The 16918-nt window shown below is 35.1% G+C and overlaps 1 protein-coding gene across 11 annotated transcripts in view; it reads left to right on the top strand.

The window, feature by feature from the left end:
* Positions 1 to 16918, top strand: part of DMD (dystrophin) — a 990047-nt gene that overhangs the window by 663061 nt on the left and 310068 nt on the right. For all 11 annotated transcript variants that reach the window (XM_066176982.1, XM_066176984.1, XM_066176989.1 and 8 more), the window contains one exon: positions 5655 to 5890. In XM_066176982.1, the coding sequence (XP_066033079.1) occupies positions 5655 to 5890 (236 nt within the window). The remainder of the gene's footprint in view (positions 1 to 5654; positions 5891 to 16918) is intronic.

Genomic DNA, 16918 nt, shown 5'->3' with positions numbered 1-16918 from the left:
AAGAATCCTTGCAATGATTGCTGCCAGATCCCCCTGCACACAACAGGTGCATGCCGTCAGAATCCACGGACTCTTTCATATGTGTCCGGTTTGTCCCAGTATTCTCCAACCTGATTCTCTTCTACAAAGGGCAATTTTTAAAACTCTAACTTCTGTACCTGGAAATTACTTTGAAATACTTCTTATGACCAAGAAACTGTTAACATTCCTCTTCTAGATATCTTGCATACACAGAAAGTATTTGCAGAAGCTCTTTGCAGCAACAGGTCACAATGTGAATTTTTTGCTTTGTAGCACTAATTTAACTTCACCTTAATGTTTATTTATATTACGATACACACAAGCCAACTTATGTGGTTTATATTACTGAAATTTTTAGTGTTTAGTGGACTCTACCTATTTTCTGTGTTCTTATTCCTGTTGTGTGTGTGTATGATAGAAGAGTTTTTCTTTACATTGAGTGAAGGACATATCAAAACATCTTGCTGTTGTGTTTGGAGGAACTTGGAAAAATTCATTGTACAATAAATGGCTTAGTCACACTCCTAGATATAAAAAGGAGGACGGTAAGAAAATTCTACTAAATCTATCATATGACAAAGAAAGAAAAGTCTGAGAGAGTAGACGCTTATCTTCCTACTAATTTTAAAGTTCTGATGCTGTTTAAAAATATAGTAATAGTAACAGTAACATTTTAGAAACCATAGCTTTTGTAGTTATTTTTCAACTATAGCAGTACACATTCACTTGTAAATCTTTTCTTTTTCTCCGAAGCATTTTAACCTTTACTTTCTACTTTCTGTTTAACCTCTAAGGGGTCTTTAGTTTTAGCCCCTGCATCCCACTGCACAGACTATTTTAGATCTAAACTTTAATTAAGAATCTCATAAACTATCAGCTTCTTTTCTTTTACCTGTAATAATTAAAATTATCTATAATCCATAATGACTTATTAAGAGTCGTAAAGAACTTCTAGAATTAAAAGGTAGTCTAGGCACTTAACTTGAATTTTAAACTGATAACAGTAACACATAATGTGAATGTTCTCTAAGTGTTCATGAAATTAGGTATAAAACTTTTACCCATTTATAGTTGAGAAAAATTACTATGTATGAAAGATACCTGATACAGTTACCAAGTCTTCTTTTTCTAGGAATTGTTTTTACTAAATATTCAAACGCTGCAGTTGTATTAAAATAGAAAAGACTCACTTTGAAACATGATTTTTTGTCTTTAAGAGCTGATTAAAATGTTAAGAAAATGTTAGCTTTGAGATACAATGCTCTAAGGATGCATATTTTACACATTTAGAGCTGTGGGAGGAATTTTGTTGGCAATAATTTTTGATCAACATAAAGACTTTATTTTGAGTTCAGATCGCCAGAAAAAAGCATTCCTTACTCTCAAACTTCAAAGTTGGTGGGCTTTTTTGAGGTAATAAATTTATATTATTCATTTAATCAGAGCTCTATTGGTCACTATTATTTTCTTTTCAGAGCACCTTTATGACTTGGAATACCTGGAAGATAGCTGTAGCTCCTCTGCAAAAAGTGTCACTGGCAGTGAGCACCTTGCAGGGAGGGTTTGTACTGAATGGGAGAACTTAATGTACTCTTAACTTTATTTCGTTGATGTTCAAGGGCAGACAGAGATGAGACTATTCATTTATCACTGGAACAAGTCTAAATAAATCAGTCTCAGAACTGTCTTCCCAGATCTCTCTCCAAGAAGTCTGCTTGGAGTTTGAGAATACAATCGTGGATGCTCTAACCCTGTAGAAAACTGGTTGCAATGCCACACAATAAGAAAAAAGTAATTTAAAAAGGCAAAATGCATTTTAGTAGCTGACAAAATTTCACCTGTGTAATGTTCAGTTTAGTTGTTCCAAGTCAAGCTCACAAGCTCCCATTAAATAAGCCAAACCTGCCTGATATGCAATGTCCCAGCCAGTGAACTGCTTGTTTGCCCACAGAGGGAATACTCACTTGTTCTGCCACTAAAGAAGTCGGTGTTGCCTGCATTAAAATAGCAAATTCATCTGAGTGTATACCAAAAGGTACCTTTCTCTGCTTTCTCAGAGTGAGTAAAATACAGCTGAGGTTCCTTGACTAAAACAAGAACGAAGTTTAGTGGGTGTATATTACTGCTATTCATTGAAGGAAGGATTTAAGGCTGGCGTCTCCCTTAATTGGTGCTGCTAACAATGGAACTAAAAACCCAGACTAGACGTGAAAATTGAATTGAAATCCACATCCAGTTACTGTGTTCCTTCTCCTTTGTCAAAAATCTCTGATAGTAGATGCAGTTACAACTTCACCACCACTAGAAGCGTTCCGAAGGATGATTGGAACATTCCTGTGAACTGAGGCAGCTCTGCTTAAAGACTGTGGCTTGAAAGAAGGGTGTTTGAAGAGCTTTGAAGCATTTGTGAAAGCATTGTCATTCTTCCTGTCTGTTCTGTTCCTGTTCAGTACCTAAATAAGGAGTTTTATTTGTTTTGACTTGTCAGTTTGACCCTCTCTTGAAACACAACATTGAAATAAGCAGAGTAAAAGAGGGAGGGGGGGAATTCTTTGCAACCGGCTTCATTCTAGTTTACTTGGGTTCACATTCAATTTTTGAATTTCAATTTCATGACATGTTCCAATTATTCAAATTCTTCAAGTTTAAGATTACAGATTAATTTTAAGATGCAAAAATTACCGATATACTCTCAATTTCATCAGTGTATTTCAAAGTTTAAGAACAAGTTAAAAATCACACCTATTATTCTGTTTTTTCTCCTATCATTGTTCTGTGTTGTTTCCTTCTTTGTTAAAGAGCAGAAAGTGCTAATGAGAAATCATCTTAAAAACTTTATATTTGTGTCATTTAATGTCTTAAATTCTAATTGTCCTTTTGATTTTCAGGTTTATCATATCACAGATGTGAACCATTATAACCTTTAAATAAGTTGAAAGATGAAGTCCTTTATTGTTTTTGTGGCCTGCTTCACTGGGATGGAGTTTATTACTCAGATATTAAAAAATAAATTAAAAAAATCAAGTGATTGAAGTTCTGTATTTATAAATGAATTGTCCAGAGAAAAAAAGGAAAACCAAACTAATAATAAAAAGACCCCATCAAAACCAAAAGCAACAAACTGTCCCCTTTGAGTCACAGAAACTGTCTGTGCAGTTCCGGATAATTTTTTTCAGAATGAGATCTGTTGCTACTTATTGTGTTAATAATGCTGATTTATATTTGTCTATTATTTTTAGTCGCTCATTTATGCAGTTCTGTTAAATGAGCTGTGTCATATCTATGCAAGCATAAACAAAGAGAAATAAGGGATAGATACTGTTCTAAGTGGCATCTTTATTCTGAGATAAATGTCAGAAGTGAAACATTTTATGAACACTTTCTAAAGGTCATATTTATAAATAATTTGATAACTCAAATATTCTAATGGTCAGTCAAAGAGGAACAGATTATTGCCATCCTTAGAAGATGATGGTAGATAGTGGTAGATCTTGAAGTTTTTAGAGAAGATATTATACTGGATTGTTGCAGTTCTGCTAGTACCTTGCAATCTTTTTTGTAATATTTTAAGTTTCTTGATGCAAAAGTACTACATCAAGGAAAAAACCACGAAAATAATCAAACAATTATTTGATTGTTTGATTTTTGTCACACAAAAACCAGCCCAATGGACAAAAAAAAACCCCAAACCCATAAGCCAAAATCCAGATCAGTAACCCCATAAACATTAGAAGATTAAAAACACCCTTTTCTGAAATGACTGCCACTGGGGGAAAAATAAATAAATAGACATTAATTGGTAAACTTGTGATTGTGTACTCAGGTCAAAATATGTGAGATGCAAAGAGATGCCAGGCAGTCTTCACAGACACTCTAAGTCTACTGATGGATGTCCCAGTTTAGAAAATTGTTCTTCAGTTTACCTGAATACTGATGAGGAGAAAAATTTCCTCTGAGATGAGACAACTTCTGTTTAACCTATGTGAATACCAAATTAGGCAAGTGTTTGCCCATTGTCTAAGAATCTCTGAAGTCACAGAGGAAATATGAGGCCTTGGCTTTGTGGACAAATTGTTGAACCCTGACCTATGACCTGTTTTCATTCTTCAAACAGACTTTGCTGTAATGGCATGAATGTCAATGGAAAATCATTCGACTCTCAGAAGTAATAGCAAGAAAAAAACAAAACAAAAAAGCTTACTGTGCTTGGGGTTACATTGTTTTGGTGTTATGGTTTGCTTTTGTTGAAGACAAGCAATCTCACAGGAAGAGGGCAAGAAACTGTTTTTCTCTGCTTTGTAAGAAGACTGGGAAAAATGCTAAAAGCATCATTTTGGGGCTTTAGAAATTAATATTTGGTGGTTCCGTGCTAGAAAATGTAGAACACATTCCACAGAGCTTTTTTTTCAGCCTTCCTGGTTTAGTTTTTGCTACTTCTACAGCTGATTCAGATAGAGATTTTAAAGTGTAGGTATTTAGTTACTTTTCTAATACTGTAGAACCTCAGTAAAGCAATGCCTTGTGCTCTTCTGTTTTCTCTGTTTTAGTTTTTCTTCTTTAGTTGATCTTTTTAAAAAATGAGAAAAAAACTCCAAAATATAATTAAGTGTAGCCTCATCTGCAATAAAATTGTGCATGAGGAATTGCTTTTGCATCGTTAACTGAAGGACAAAATTAGCCCAACAGTTCATAGCCATCTCTTTGTAAATAGCAAAAATCAAGGAGAAAAAATCAGTCTTGAACTTCTGAATGATTTTATGTCCCATACTTCTCTGTCCAATGGTTTCTGACTGTGGCACCTCTCATCCTTTTTGCTGCAAAGAAAGGAACTGTGCTTTAGTGTTGGGTACTTCCTGATTCCAAGCAATGAATAATTTGCAGATTATTTAAAACCCAGAGCTAATTGATCAGGAAAAGACATTAAGAAGATGTGTCTTTTTTCTTCAAAAGAAGGCAAAAAAATTCCCAAATACCCAAATAATAGCACATAATATTTTTAAGTTATGAGGTGGAAGAGTAAACAATTAGTCAAAGCTGAATTTCTTGTTGTATGAGCTTCCATATTGGCCACAGATCCTATGGGAAAGCACTTGGTGATAGCAGTAAGTGAAAAGATTTTTGGTCAGACAATTTCACAGCTACAGAGAGACACTGACACAGTGGAGGAAACTTTTTTCTAAATACATGGTCATGCTATGGTGTGTTGCATAGTGTAACCAACTTTTTCCAATCTGTCTTCTGGCACACAGAGACCTGACCACATTACTAGATTTTTGGAAAATTATTCATGCTTCAGCAACCTTTAGCAAGGGGTTCTTATTACACTGTGGATTTTGCTAGTGTTACTAGGTCCAACTGGTCTTCTAAGGATGGAATTTGAATTTGCTGAGAATGCTGGATGTTAAGCAGATATTATAAAAGAAATACTGCGGGGAAAAAAAATTAATTCATATTTTCTCTTTGTTTTGATTTTCATATTTTCAGTAGAGATAATATCAAGAAATAGGCTTATTTCTATCTTCTCCTTTCTATGGGATAAATTCTGAAATAGTGAAATAAACATTTATCATAGTTCATTTATTCAGTAATTTTAGCTTTTTTTTTCCTTTCTTTTTTTTTTCCCCCCCTTTCAGTAACTCCTGGTGAAACTGTTGCTGTGGATACACAAACCAGGGTAACCAAGGAAACCACCACCTTCAAACCAGAAATGCCATCTTCTGTGCTTTTGGAGGTTCCAGCCTTGGCTGACTTCAATAAGGCATGGGCAGAACTCACTGACTGGCTTTCTCGACTGGATCGAGAGATAAAATCTCAGAGAGTGAAAGTAGGTGATCTTGATGACATCAACGACATGATCATCAAACAAAAGGTATGAGAAACACCGATTTTTCAAGTTGAAAGCCTCATGATCTTTAATCTGTATTAAATCCTTTCAACAAGGAACACAGGAGAGATGCAATACATGTAGTTGTCACTTCAGCTACTTTATCCCATAAACACAGTTGTTGGATGAAATGTGTAGATAACTAATTGAGGAGAAAAGAAAAAAGTATTTACTATTTTCTCTGGTATTTGAAGCAGATCTCTCTATCTTTCTGTTGCTTGTGCTGTAAGATTAGGCAAGCCAATGGCTGAAATATAAACTTCATGAGACTAAAGGAATTGCGTAGTAAGCTCCAGGTTGCCAGGAAGAGGACGACCCTGTTTCACACCTTTTCTTATGTTACTTCTCTAATAACTTTTTGAGAGCCTTACATGCTGCTGCTCTCAGTGTATCAAAGGCTCCTCAGTTGTCTTAACAAAAAGAACAGCTCATTAATGCAATTGTTTTGTCAGCAAAACTGCATCACTGCATCACTTATCTTTGAAAACACAGAAAAAAATATGGAAATACACATTTTAGGAGAAAAAAGCCTAAATTTTACGTGCTCAGTAGCAATAAAAGTAATTTTGCATTATACAGCTCTAAAGTAATTACATACCTTCTAGATTTAGCATTGTTCAATATAAAAGATTTGCCCTGCCTGCGCAAAACTTTTCAGTGCTAAATTTTCATTCAGTTCAGTTCTAAACTGAGTTTAGGATTCCCTGTTATAAGATTCTTTTGTTTTTTCTCATCATCTTCCTCCTCATAAAAAAAAAATCTGATTTATTGTAAGGAAGATATTGACATTCTTTCTCTTTGCTTAAACTAGAAATAGAAGAAGAAAAATGTATATATTTTATTGAGACTCTGTGCTAAGGCATTTTAAAGAAAATATGCTGATGTCTCTTGGGATTCATTTTGCTTGTTTTCTTATGCTTGCTTTTTTTCCCAGTGTTTTAAACTGTTTTTGAGAAAATTGTCTTGCTTTACCTTCTAGATGATGAACATGGTAGTTTCATCTTGATTAATGGTGATTGTATTTACTAGGTAGAATTACATACTGCTTCATTAATTAAAATATCCTTAAAACAAAATGGATGTAAATGATAATTCCAGTGTCATCTGCACAGGGCATTAGGTTAAAATAATTATTATGTCATTTGGAAAGGTTGAGAGCCAAAGAAGACTTGTTTACACATTATCTTTTAGTGTTTTTCAGAACAATTTTTGTTTTAAAATTTTATATTGTCTAATACTTGGTTCAGCATTATTCAGTTTTCTTACTTATATCTCATTTTAGCATATTATTCTGGCAGGCAAAATCCATAGTTTGCTTCCTTCTGCAGATGTCTTGTACTTAAATATGAGATCAAATTATTAGCTCTTCAGAATTTTAGCCAATAATATATATGTTTTAAAATTAACTGCTTTGTATTTGCATTTTTTTCTTAGTTCAAGGCTAAAATATTTTAGTGCTACTGCAGTCTGTTCCTGGCTGGGTAGCCCTGTCTCTTTTTTTGATACCATGCTGTGCTGGTAACAAAACCAGCAGGAAAACTCTTTTTTGTCATGCTTACCTCTCTAATTGGCTGTGCAACAGAATGTGACATTTAATATATTCTCTGATGAAATGGAAGAACCAATGTCTATATATAGACTGCAGTTCTGTTAGCTGTCTCCCTCTTCTCTAATGATCATTTTAATATCACTTAATACATGGAAATGAATGTCATGAAATATTTCATTCTTCTTGTAAATCTATCACTGGATTATAAAGTGAGATTAACATGGAGAATTTTCAAAACTGACAAAAAAATTTTTAGGTTTCTCAAAAAAAAAAAAAAAAAAAAAAAAAAACAAACCCCACCAACCCAAAAAAGACCAACTCCACCCAAAAACCTACCCTGCTTTCTAATGTGTGGAGTGTCTGCAGCAGTCTGTGAGCTGATGGAGTTGGACATGTGGGTACTTGACTAATCCGAAAAGTCACACCAGATATGATCTAAGTTGGAAATCCAAAAGTTGTGCTTACCTCCCCTGATCTGTACATTCCATAGAAGGTTATAGGGATATTTTTTCTGTGGTTGTAATTTAAAAGTCATTGAAAGTCACCACACAGCATTGTGGTTTATTTGGAGAGTTTATTGCATCTTTACAGGGATTTCAGTAAGATTTAATGAAAGTTCCATCCTCATAGATTCACCCGGGTTTTTTTAAATCAGTTTTTTGACTTTGGGTGTAAAATACCATCTAAACACAGCCAAATACTTCCCTTATAAAAATTCATCATTACAGAGATGATGAAACAGCTTCAAGAAAGCTGTTTTATTATAAAACATCTCTAGCTGCTCACCCAGAATTTAGAACGCTTCATCCTGTTTTAGTGTTACCAAATCCTTTCTGTTTTGGGGTGTTGTTTCCATTTCATATTTCCTTCAAAGCAGAGAGCCACATTTCTAATAGTAAATTGCAATGTCAAAGCAGACATTTTAAAAGCAAAGAAATCCCACATCCTAGCAGTATATGTAACAGGCCATTTTCCAAAGCACCCAGGTAAAAATAGGTGACCTTAGGTTGTCCTTTCTTTCACAGCAGCATGTAATGTTGTTGAAGCTACATCTCTGAGGGCAGTTTGGTTAAGTTCACTTCAATCTGTTTGCATCACAGGATCACAGCCACTAACTTTGCCATATTTCTCCTCCATAAAAGTTTAAGACATCGTTAGCCCTCACTTGAACTTTGCTTGGAGCTGATCACAGTGACTTGGCACTCTTGTGTGAATAGCACATACACTGGTTAATTATGGGACAATAAAACTCAAAAAAGGCAACTATTTTGAAAAAAAGGCTTGTTTTAGTGGCAACTTCCCCTTAATGAAAGAAACAACACAAATTAAATTCTCCTAAGTGGTGCACGTAATATATAGTAAAAGTAGTATACTGAAAGAGTACCATAATAACTACTCATTTCAAATATCTATAGTTAATCTTTCGGTCAAATGAGTGGCATACTTCAACCAAAGGCATTACATATTTTAGTCATCTATGATTGTGTTTATCTTGTTAAACTCTGTGTAATTAAACTAAAAGACACTAAAAAGTGTGTTGTAAAGATATTTAATACTAGCATTAGTGTCCCCCATGTTTTCATTAAAGGAAAATTATTACATTTTTCTCATTTGCTTGAAGATTGATGTTTTGTAGGATTTGATCCTTAAACAAAGAAATGTAAGGCAGGCTTATGAGAGACCCATGTTGTTTCTTTAGACAAGAAATAAAGCAAATAAAGTTCATGGGAAAGACTGTGGATGTATAATGTGCCATGATGTGAGGAGGTGAGGGAAAAGACCAATTGTGGCTTACCCAGTTGCTTCAATTCACTGTCCTTACTTCAAAACAATCAACATGTTTTATATTTGAAAGTCAGGTAGGGAGTTCTTCATAAAAGAGAAAATTGTGAGGAACAGGATGATAAACTCCATTTTGCTACATTTTAGAAAAATGGAAACCATACTTAGGATGCCAACAAGCCTTTACTCAGAAACTCTGCTTTGGCATCATTGTGTTTTGAGAAAGATTTTCAGCAGAAATAGATTTCTCATGAAAGTAGTGAATCATGGAGGCTGGGCAAAGCTTGAAGTTAATTAACAATGCTGTTCAAAGAGATCAGGTACTACAATCTCCTTACATTTTGAATCCTGTCCATGGATTTTGCCAAGGTATGCTGTCCATCCAAATTTTTGCAACGTATGCAGTTCAGAGCATGGCTTTTTATAGCACTGGATGAACACAGATTCTATTTAGTAAAAGGTGTTATAGTAAGTAATATTACTAATGAATGGAACTACAATTTTCAATGCCTGCTTTTACTCATTGATTCTAAGAGCTGAATAGGTTGAATCTTCACTTTTTTATGCAGTGGAAGGGACTAATCTGAAAAAAAAAAAAAAGTATTTATGTAGAATGAGACCAACCCAGTTACTGAGACTTATAAGGAAAGAAGAGGAAAAGATACTTTCAGATAATAATTTGTGTCATCCAAAAGTAGTCATCCAAAAAGATGTGGAGAATGTATTTCTGTCTAATTAATTTGTCACTATTCAAAAAAAATGTAGGTTTGATCATCTGTCAGTTTGAGAAGTAAACAAAACTAGAATGAGGAAATGTTTTCACTTTTAATTGTAATAGATTTTTCAATAGTTTAGAATCTTTTCCAGATGATGGATAGTAAAATAACAGTTAAGGAAAAATATTTGTCTATAAACTACAGAAAAAGGAGTGGCTTAACTTTCATTCCTCTTGTCTGAATATTTTTTTTATCTATCCTTTCCCATGGTTACATACCATGGATTTTAGTATGTAACTTAAATGTGCATTTTCATGTACAGCCTTACAATTAATATCAAGTTAGACCAGAAGAATGTGAATTTTTCTGTCCAAAATGTTTTCCAACGTCCATTTTTGTGGAAACAAAAATATAGTTTTCCAAACTTATATCCTGTTATTACAGAAGCAACCAAAGTAAGTTTCAAATGAAAATTTGCAGTTCTGCATTACTGAGTATGAATCAGTATACTCTAAATGTGCCTGTGTTGAATGAAAGGCTGTAGTTACAAAGTTTTGCATCTGTCCATATAGCTTATGTCAGAAATGTGACCTATAGGTAAGGTGGAGTTTTCACCCTTTTGGACAGTGTACTTTAGGGCCTACAGAATTTTGCAGAAGTTTCATTTTAGTGACAAATGCATGAAAAGATCCATATAGCACATCTTCAGATAATGTTCTGTTAAAGACCATAACAGAAGATTTTACACTTGGATATGAACATTTCCAATTCATGTGATATGCTTAAAGGGAAGAGTTTGCTAGTCCAGAATCCAAGTGCGGTGCCAATAAGTTGGGAATTCACATTCACACTTTCCGAATCAAACTTCATATTTGCCCCATCCCGCACTCTGTGCTGTCATGGTGCTTTGAGGGTCGTTTTCAAAGTTTCCAGGATCTTCTTTTTCCATGTGAATACGCATCTGCAGACATTCCCTGTGTCACTGTTGGACCAGGATAAACTATCCTGATAAAGCAGGGCTGGAGCTGAAACTGATTCTGCAGCATGTTGGATGGTTCACAGGCATTTTTGTGCATCCTCTCTGATACCATAACCCTACAGATGACTTTATGAGTTAAATGGTGTTCAAAACTCCACTTACCTCTATGAAATCCACCGTAGGAGACAGCTGCTCAGGGGACACTATCACTATTTTGTATGTATTTCAAAGTTTATTGTTGTTGTATTTAATATGGGATATCTAGTGGAATTCTTCTTTTCTGCTGTTAGATTTCTAAAATTATTTTCAATTTATGCAAGTACTGGGAATCAGTTTTTGGAATGAATAAAAGAACTAATAAATGAACAGATTTTAAATATATTAATTTATTATTATAAAATTTAAATTACAAGATTTGTGGTCCTGAAAGGTTTTTGCTTTCTTGCAGAATAGAGGAAAATGAAAAAATGTCTGTCAGCCTTCCAGCTTGTTTCTAAAGGTTAGAAAATGCAGTAGGATGCTCTAGAGGGCCTGGAAATCTCAGTCTTTAAAGGCAAAGGGAAGAAAAAAAGGTCTATTAGTCGGAAAATTGGACCTCAAGGGATATAGAATATGTGTCAGGAGACTCTTTTTTTATACTTTGTTGAACAAAAAAGACAGCTGATATTTTAAACTAGCTTGGCCAGCTCATTACAGTCTGTTAGAGAGTATATTTGTTTTCTGCAACAGAAAAAAAAAAAAGTTCTAAACACTATCTTTTGGAGCGTGATTAACAGCTATTTCTTCATTTCTCTGTAATACTAATTACTAGGACATGCATAAAAGTTGTACCTCTAAGGATCTGATTCTAAACTCATTGAACTAAAAGATTAACTTTCATGATTTTTTCGATTAGTTTTCAGTGAGGCTGTAGATGACGATCCAAACAGAAAACAATGTAACAGTTGTGCCTAAAGATAACATTCCTCTCTTTGCTTTTATTGGCCTACTGTGAAATAATTTGAGGGGTTTTTTATTTCAATTCTTGACCAAGATAAATTATCATGATTAATGCAACAGGCATCCTGTTCAGCAGGGAAAGGATAAGAGTGTAGCAACTCAGTTTTGTTTGCATTGATATGCTGACTATTAGAATTACAAACTTTTCATTAGGGCTGCATTTTTTCAGTAATGCTTTTTTTTTTTTTCCAATTTCTGAGTCTGACCAATTTTTAAGTATAGATGACCTATTCTATCGGCACTAGATCTTAAATGATCTACTTTTTTAAATCCAAATCATACTTTTGTTTTGTGCTTTCATTCTACCTGTACGTGCAGCTCAGAGACCTCAACAAAAGTACCATGGGTATGGAAAGACCTTCACTGTTGTGTGCTGTCCACAGAGACATGGGAAAGTCCTGCTGTGCTAGAAAGTGTAAACACTCCCTAAACCCTCATGAATTCTATGTGTGCCCAGCCAGCATAAAAATGCCTAGCTAAATTCTGGGCTGAATTTAATATGGGCCTCACCAACAGGTTGAAGGAAGTGATCATTCCTCTTTAATCAACCTGTGGGACAACACCTGGAGCTTTGTGTCTGGTTTACGCTGCCCAGTGTTGTAGGAAGGACATGCAGGGAGTCCAGTGAAGAGCCAGCAGTATGCTCAGGGGTAGGAGAGCACTTGATAAATGAGGAGGGGCTGAACTGGGCTTGCTCAGCCTGGATAGAGCTCAGAAGGCTCCTGCTTGCTCTCTACAGCCACAAGATGGAGACTGTAGAGAAGATAGAGCCAGATCGGCTCCAAGGTTCACAGCAGAAGGATGAGAGACAACAGACACATGCTGCAGCAAAAGGAATGCTGATGAAATATTATGAGAAAAAGTGTGCATGATGAACATAATGAAATATTGGAACAAGCTGTCCAGAGATGTCAAGGATTCTCCATCCTTGGAGATATTCATCACAAAACTGCATAGGGCCTCGTGTGACCTGATGTGACTCTGAATTTGGCCACATTTTAGCAGTAGCTGAACAAGATGATAAGCAAAGGTCCCCTTCTAAAAAACTTATTCTGTCATTATATATAAGTACTATTCTCAAATATGGATTCTGTATTCTATGCCTTGCCAATGAAACATGCTTTAAATTAAGGAAATCATGGCTTTATTTCCTGCTTTGTAACCCTCCCACCTCAGCTGTGAATTTCTTTAAGGACTGGAGAAGTCCTTTTAAAATTTAGACTTTTTTTTTTTAGTTCTAAATAGTCCTGAAGGTCTGGTAAGACAGTTAAACAAATTTCAGGAGGCTTTATTTTTGTATCAATATTGATATATGTTATTAGAAGTAGTAACGAAAAAAATATAAGAGTGGCTTTGGTTTTATTCAGAAATTTTGGAAAATATAAAAGCAACTTCTTTCTAAATAATGATGCGATGCATAAAATTCTAATCTAGTTGTAATGATAAAATGCAAATTAAAACTAGGGGGAACAATTGTACGTTTGCTCATTTAATGTGTGAGGAGATGGTGCTCCTCTTCAAGAAATAAGTTCTCTTCTGTAAGAAAATAAAAAACATCAAATCCCAGCAGACCGCTCTAATGAAGCTGATCTTGAAACACAGTTCTTTTATGTGGAAGAGAAAATTACCCCAGAATTTCAACTAAAAAAATCTGTGATCTTGAAATGTGCCCTATTGGTTTCTCAATGTGCCAAGGGTATTCTGATACTTCTATAAACACATCTGAACAATGATATAGATTCAGGGTTTTGCTGGCCGATGGAAAATTCCCTCTTGAGGTAGAACAGCCAGCAGTGTCATTACCATCCTTTTTCATGAAGGGATTGTTTAAAAAAGTGTCACTAGCTTTTTAAAACTGTAGTATAAGCTTTATAATAAGTAGTTTCTAGTAACTTAGCTCTTCTGCAGTAAGCACAATTCCTGGAATTCCATTTTCTCTTTTCCCAGTAGAATTCTATAATTATTTTTTTGCATTTAGAGAAGCTCTCATGGGGAGTTCTCAGTTGATTTACATGTATATATTGTTTTATAACACTCACGTTAAGTCATGAAAACTACTCAAATAAGTACTTTACTCAAATAAGTACTTTACTCAAATGTAAGGAGACAGACATCTTAACTCATTCCAGTGTAACATTTAAATCTTGTTCTATTTAGAGCTGCTTACAAGTGAAAGGGAAAACTTATAAAAACACTGTAAGCGGGGCTTAAAGGCATATTTTTATTCAGGAGCACCAAGTTCTTGAAAAATTTTCTCTATTTCCTAACCATTATGCACTTTTTTTTTTTTTCCATCTGACCCACCACTAGTCGTATGCTATCACTAGATTTAAGGTGAATAAACAGTAAGTTCCTTTGGTCTGAGAAGGCAGTGAAATACTGGGTGATAGAACTGCATCTTACATAGTTGGCACTATGTGGGGGGTTCGGGAGAGAGGAACACTGTGCTTGGAATTTGTTTCCCTTGCCCCACCCTCTTCATCTTTGTGGAACATGGTCTGTTTTCTGCTGCCTGGAGCCCCCTTTGGCTCATCTCTTCTTCAACATATTCTCCTTTTCTGCCTACTTTTGTGTGCAGAGGATAAGGATGAAATGTCTGATTTTGCCTAGCCTGTCTAACATTTCTTAATGATGAGCAACAGGTTGAAGAAGTCTTAGATTCTAGTGCTTCAAGACTCTCTTTTCCATTCACTAGTTGGGGATGGTGGTGGGATAGGATTTTATACTTATTTTTTCTTTTGTTTGATATAGAACGAATAGAGGTAGCATTTGTTTTGTTCGATATTCTTCATTAGTGAAAAAATAAAATCAAAAAACTTCATTTTAACAGACAGCAAATTTACAGTGTAAATAGAATATTATTTTTTCAGGTTACTGCTGCAATGAAACCCTAGAAAATGGATGAATGCACTTGCAACTTAAAATACAGAAGTACTTCTACTAAAAGCAATAGGACTGTTTCCCTCAAGAAAGAGACATTAAAGTATTGTTCTGAATTGAAACAGAGAATTCAGCTCTTCATGTAATCAAGTGCTGAAGGAGTACTTAATTAAAAAAAAAAAACAAAAAAAAAAAACAAAAAAAAAAAAAAAAACACAACCCTGGTTTTGTAGTAAGTGTGTGCCATTTCACAGTACTCCAGCCTCTCATCTGTCTCTGCTGCTAGCTGATACAATAAGCAAGGTAACAAATCAATCTCAGAACTGTATTCTGCTGCTTTTGTGGACCATTTTTCTTATTGAGCTAAAAGATCAATTTAACTTCTCACCATGGCACTCCTAATGGTCAGGTACTTTCTGCCTAAAGGAAGGATTTTCTCCAGCCAAATATGAGATTCTTACGTGAGATTTAGTCACTTCAGCCAGTTCCCAACTTCCTTTTTTATGCTTCTGAATTTGTCAGACTCCCCAGATGAATTGTTAAATATGGAATTCACCCTGGGTTTCACGCAGTGAGGTGAGGGGAATTGTTTCCTGGAATGGCTTCTTTCTCTCAGTACACATGCTCAGGTATGGATACCTACCTCCATTTGGCCTTGTCTCCACCCCTGTGGAGGAGCAGTTTTCTACTGGAAATGATGACAGTGCCAGAACATTCCACTGGGAATGAAGCAACTCAGTGATTGTCCCTAGCTGGATTCCTGGCACAACCCTGAAAACCAAGCAGTTGTCCAGTAATGTAGAACAGCCAGTCCCTACCATTTGTTAGCACGAATAAGCTTCTGGATATCCAGACCAAAGGCAGTGATTTTACTGCATTGGGACACTGAAAAAACTCCCTGATTTCTCTATGCATTTCCCTTTCCTCTATGCATTTCTTTTGTTACCCTAAAGGATACGGTTCCAAGTTTTAGTTAGTTTGATTTTAGTATTAAAAAATCCAGCCCAACCCCCCAAAACAAAACTACTACTACAAAAAAAGTTCTAATATTAGAAATGGTAAAGTGAAAAGCTGTATTTTGATACTCAAAGTGGCTTATTTTTGATGTTTTAAAAGAACAGCTTGACACTTTGCTTCTGTGAGAAACAAAAAATTAGGATCAGCAGTTGTTTCTAATTAGAGTAGAAGCTGGTTTTGTTATTTTGGAAAAAAATGGTTCTGAGGTAACACAAAGACCCTGTTTTATTTCACCTTCCTGTTCAGAGAAATATCTGTTATGTTTTTTGAACTAAAAGCAGGGAAGTTTAAAATAAGAAATAATAAACAGAAGGTGAATTTAAACATTTTCCTCTTTGTGGGAAGAAAGATGTTTTTTGCTCTATTGTGAGTTACCAGTGATGTCTCACTGCATATGTCGTGGAATCTTTTATTCAAACAGACAGTTTTGAAGGTGGCATGATGTGGGATGATATCTCAGGGTAAATGTCCAACCTTTTGACATATGTTTGATCATTTTCCTTTCTGCTATCTAATCAGTGTGTCCTAAATTCCTCCTGAGCATTGGGATCAGCACTGATAACATTTTTAAATGTCATTATAAATCCTTCTACTCCTTCATATGTGGTCCGTATGGCATAATATTTCTGATGAAAACTGGTATATGTGGCACAGTACTATAATGTCATTCAGATGTGAGATTCAGCTCTGACAGAGTGGTTGTGTTTTGCAAAGAAATTATGGTGCATCAGAACACATAGAAACGATTCATTTGCTTGCTGGTAGTGTGATTTCTGGTGGGGCTTCCCCCCCACCTCGACCTGTCATTAAGGCATGTGATAAAGAAAAAGAACACTGATGCTAGGAAACCACCTTATGCCACCTGTGCTTACTTGATGACAACTGTGAAAGCTTGGCATCAAAGGGCTGTGAGGCAGTTGATAAAATCAACTCCCTCAGCCATTTGTATTTTGTACTCCTTGACTAATTTAGAGGCAAAAAAAAAAAAATATAGCAAATTCAGTATTAATTTACTAAAGAGGATTTCCCATGCAGTTTTTTGCAAGTCAGGGGTAAGTTCTTCAAGGCAGCAGAATCGGAATTGGGACTGA

Source organism: Chamaea fasciata, unplaced genomic scaffold (genome assembly GCF_029207755.1).
Source record: "Chamaea fasciata isolate MVZ Bird 193981 ecotype frontalis unplaced genomic scaffold, bChaFas1.0.hap1 SCAF_2, whole genome shotgun sequence".
Classification (NCBI taxonomy): domain Eukaryota; kingdom Metazoa; phylum Chordata; class Aves; order Passeriformes; family Sylviidae; genus Chamaea; species Chamaea fasciata.
The sequence above is the reverse complement of the archived record's forward strand: the minus strand, read 5'-3'. Positions and strand labels throughout refer to the sequence as shown.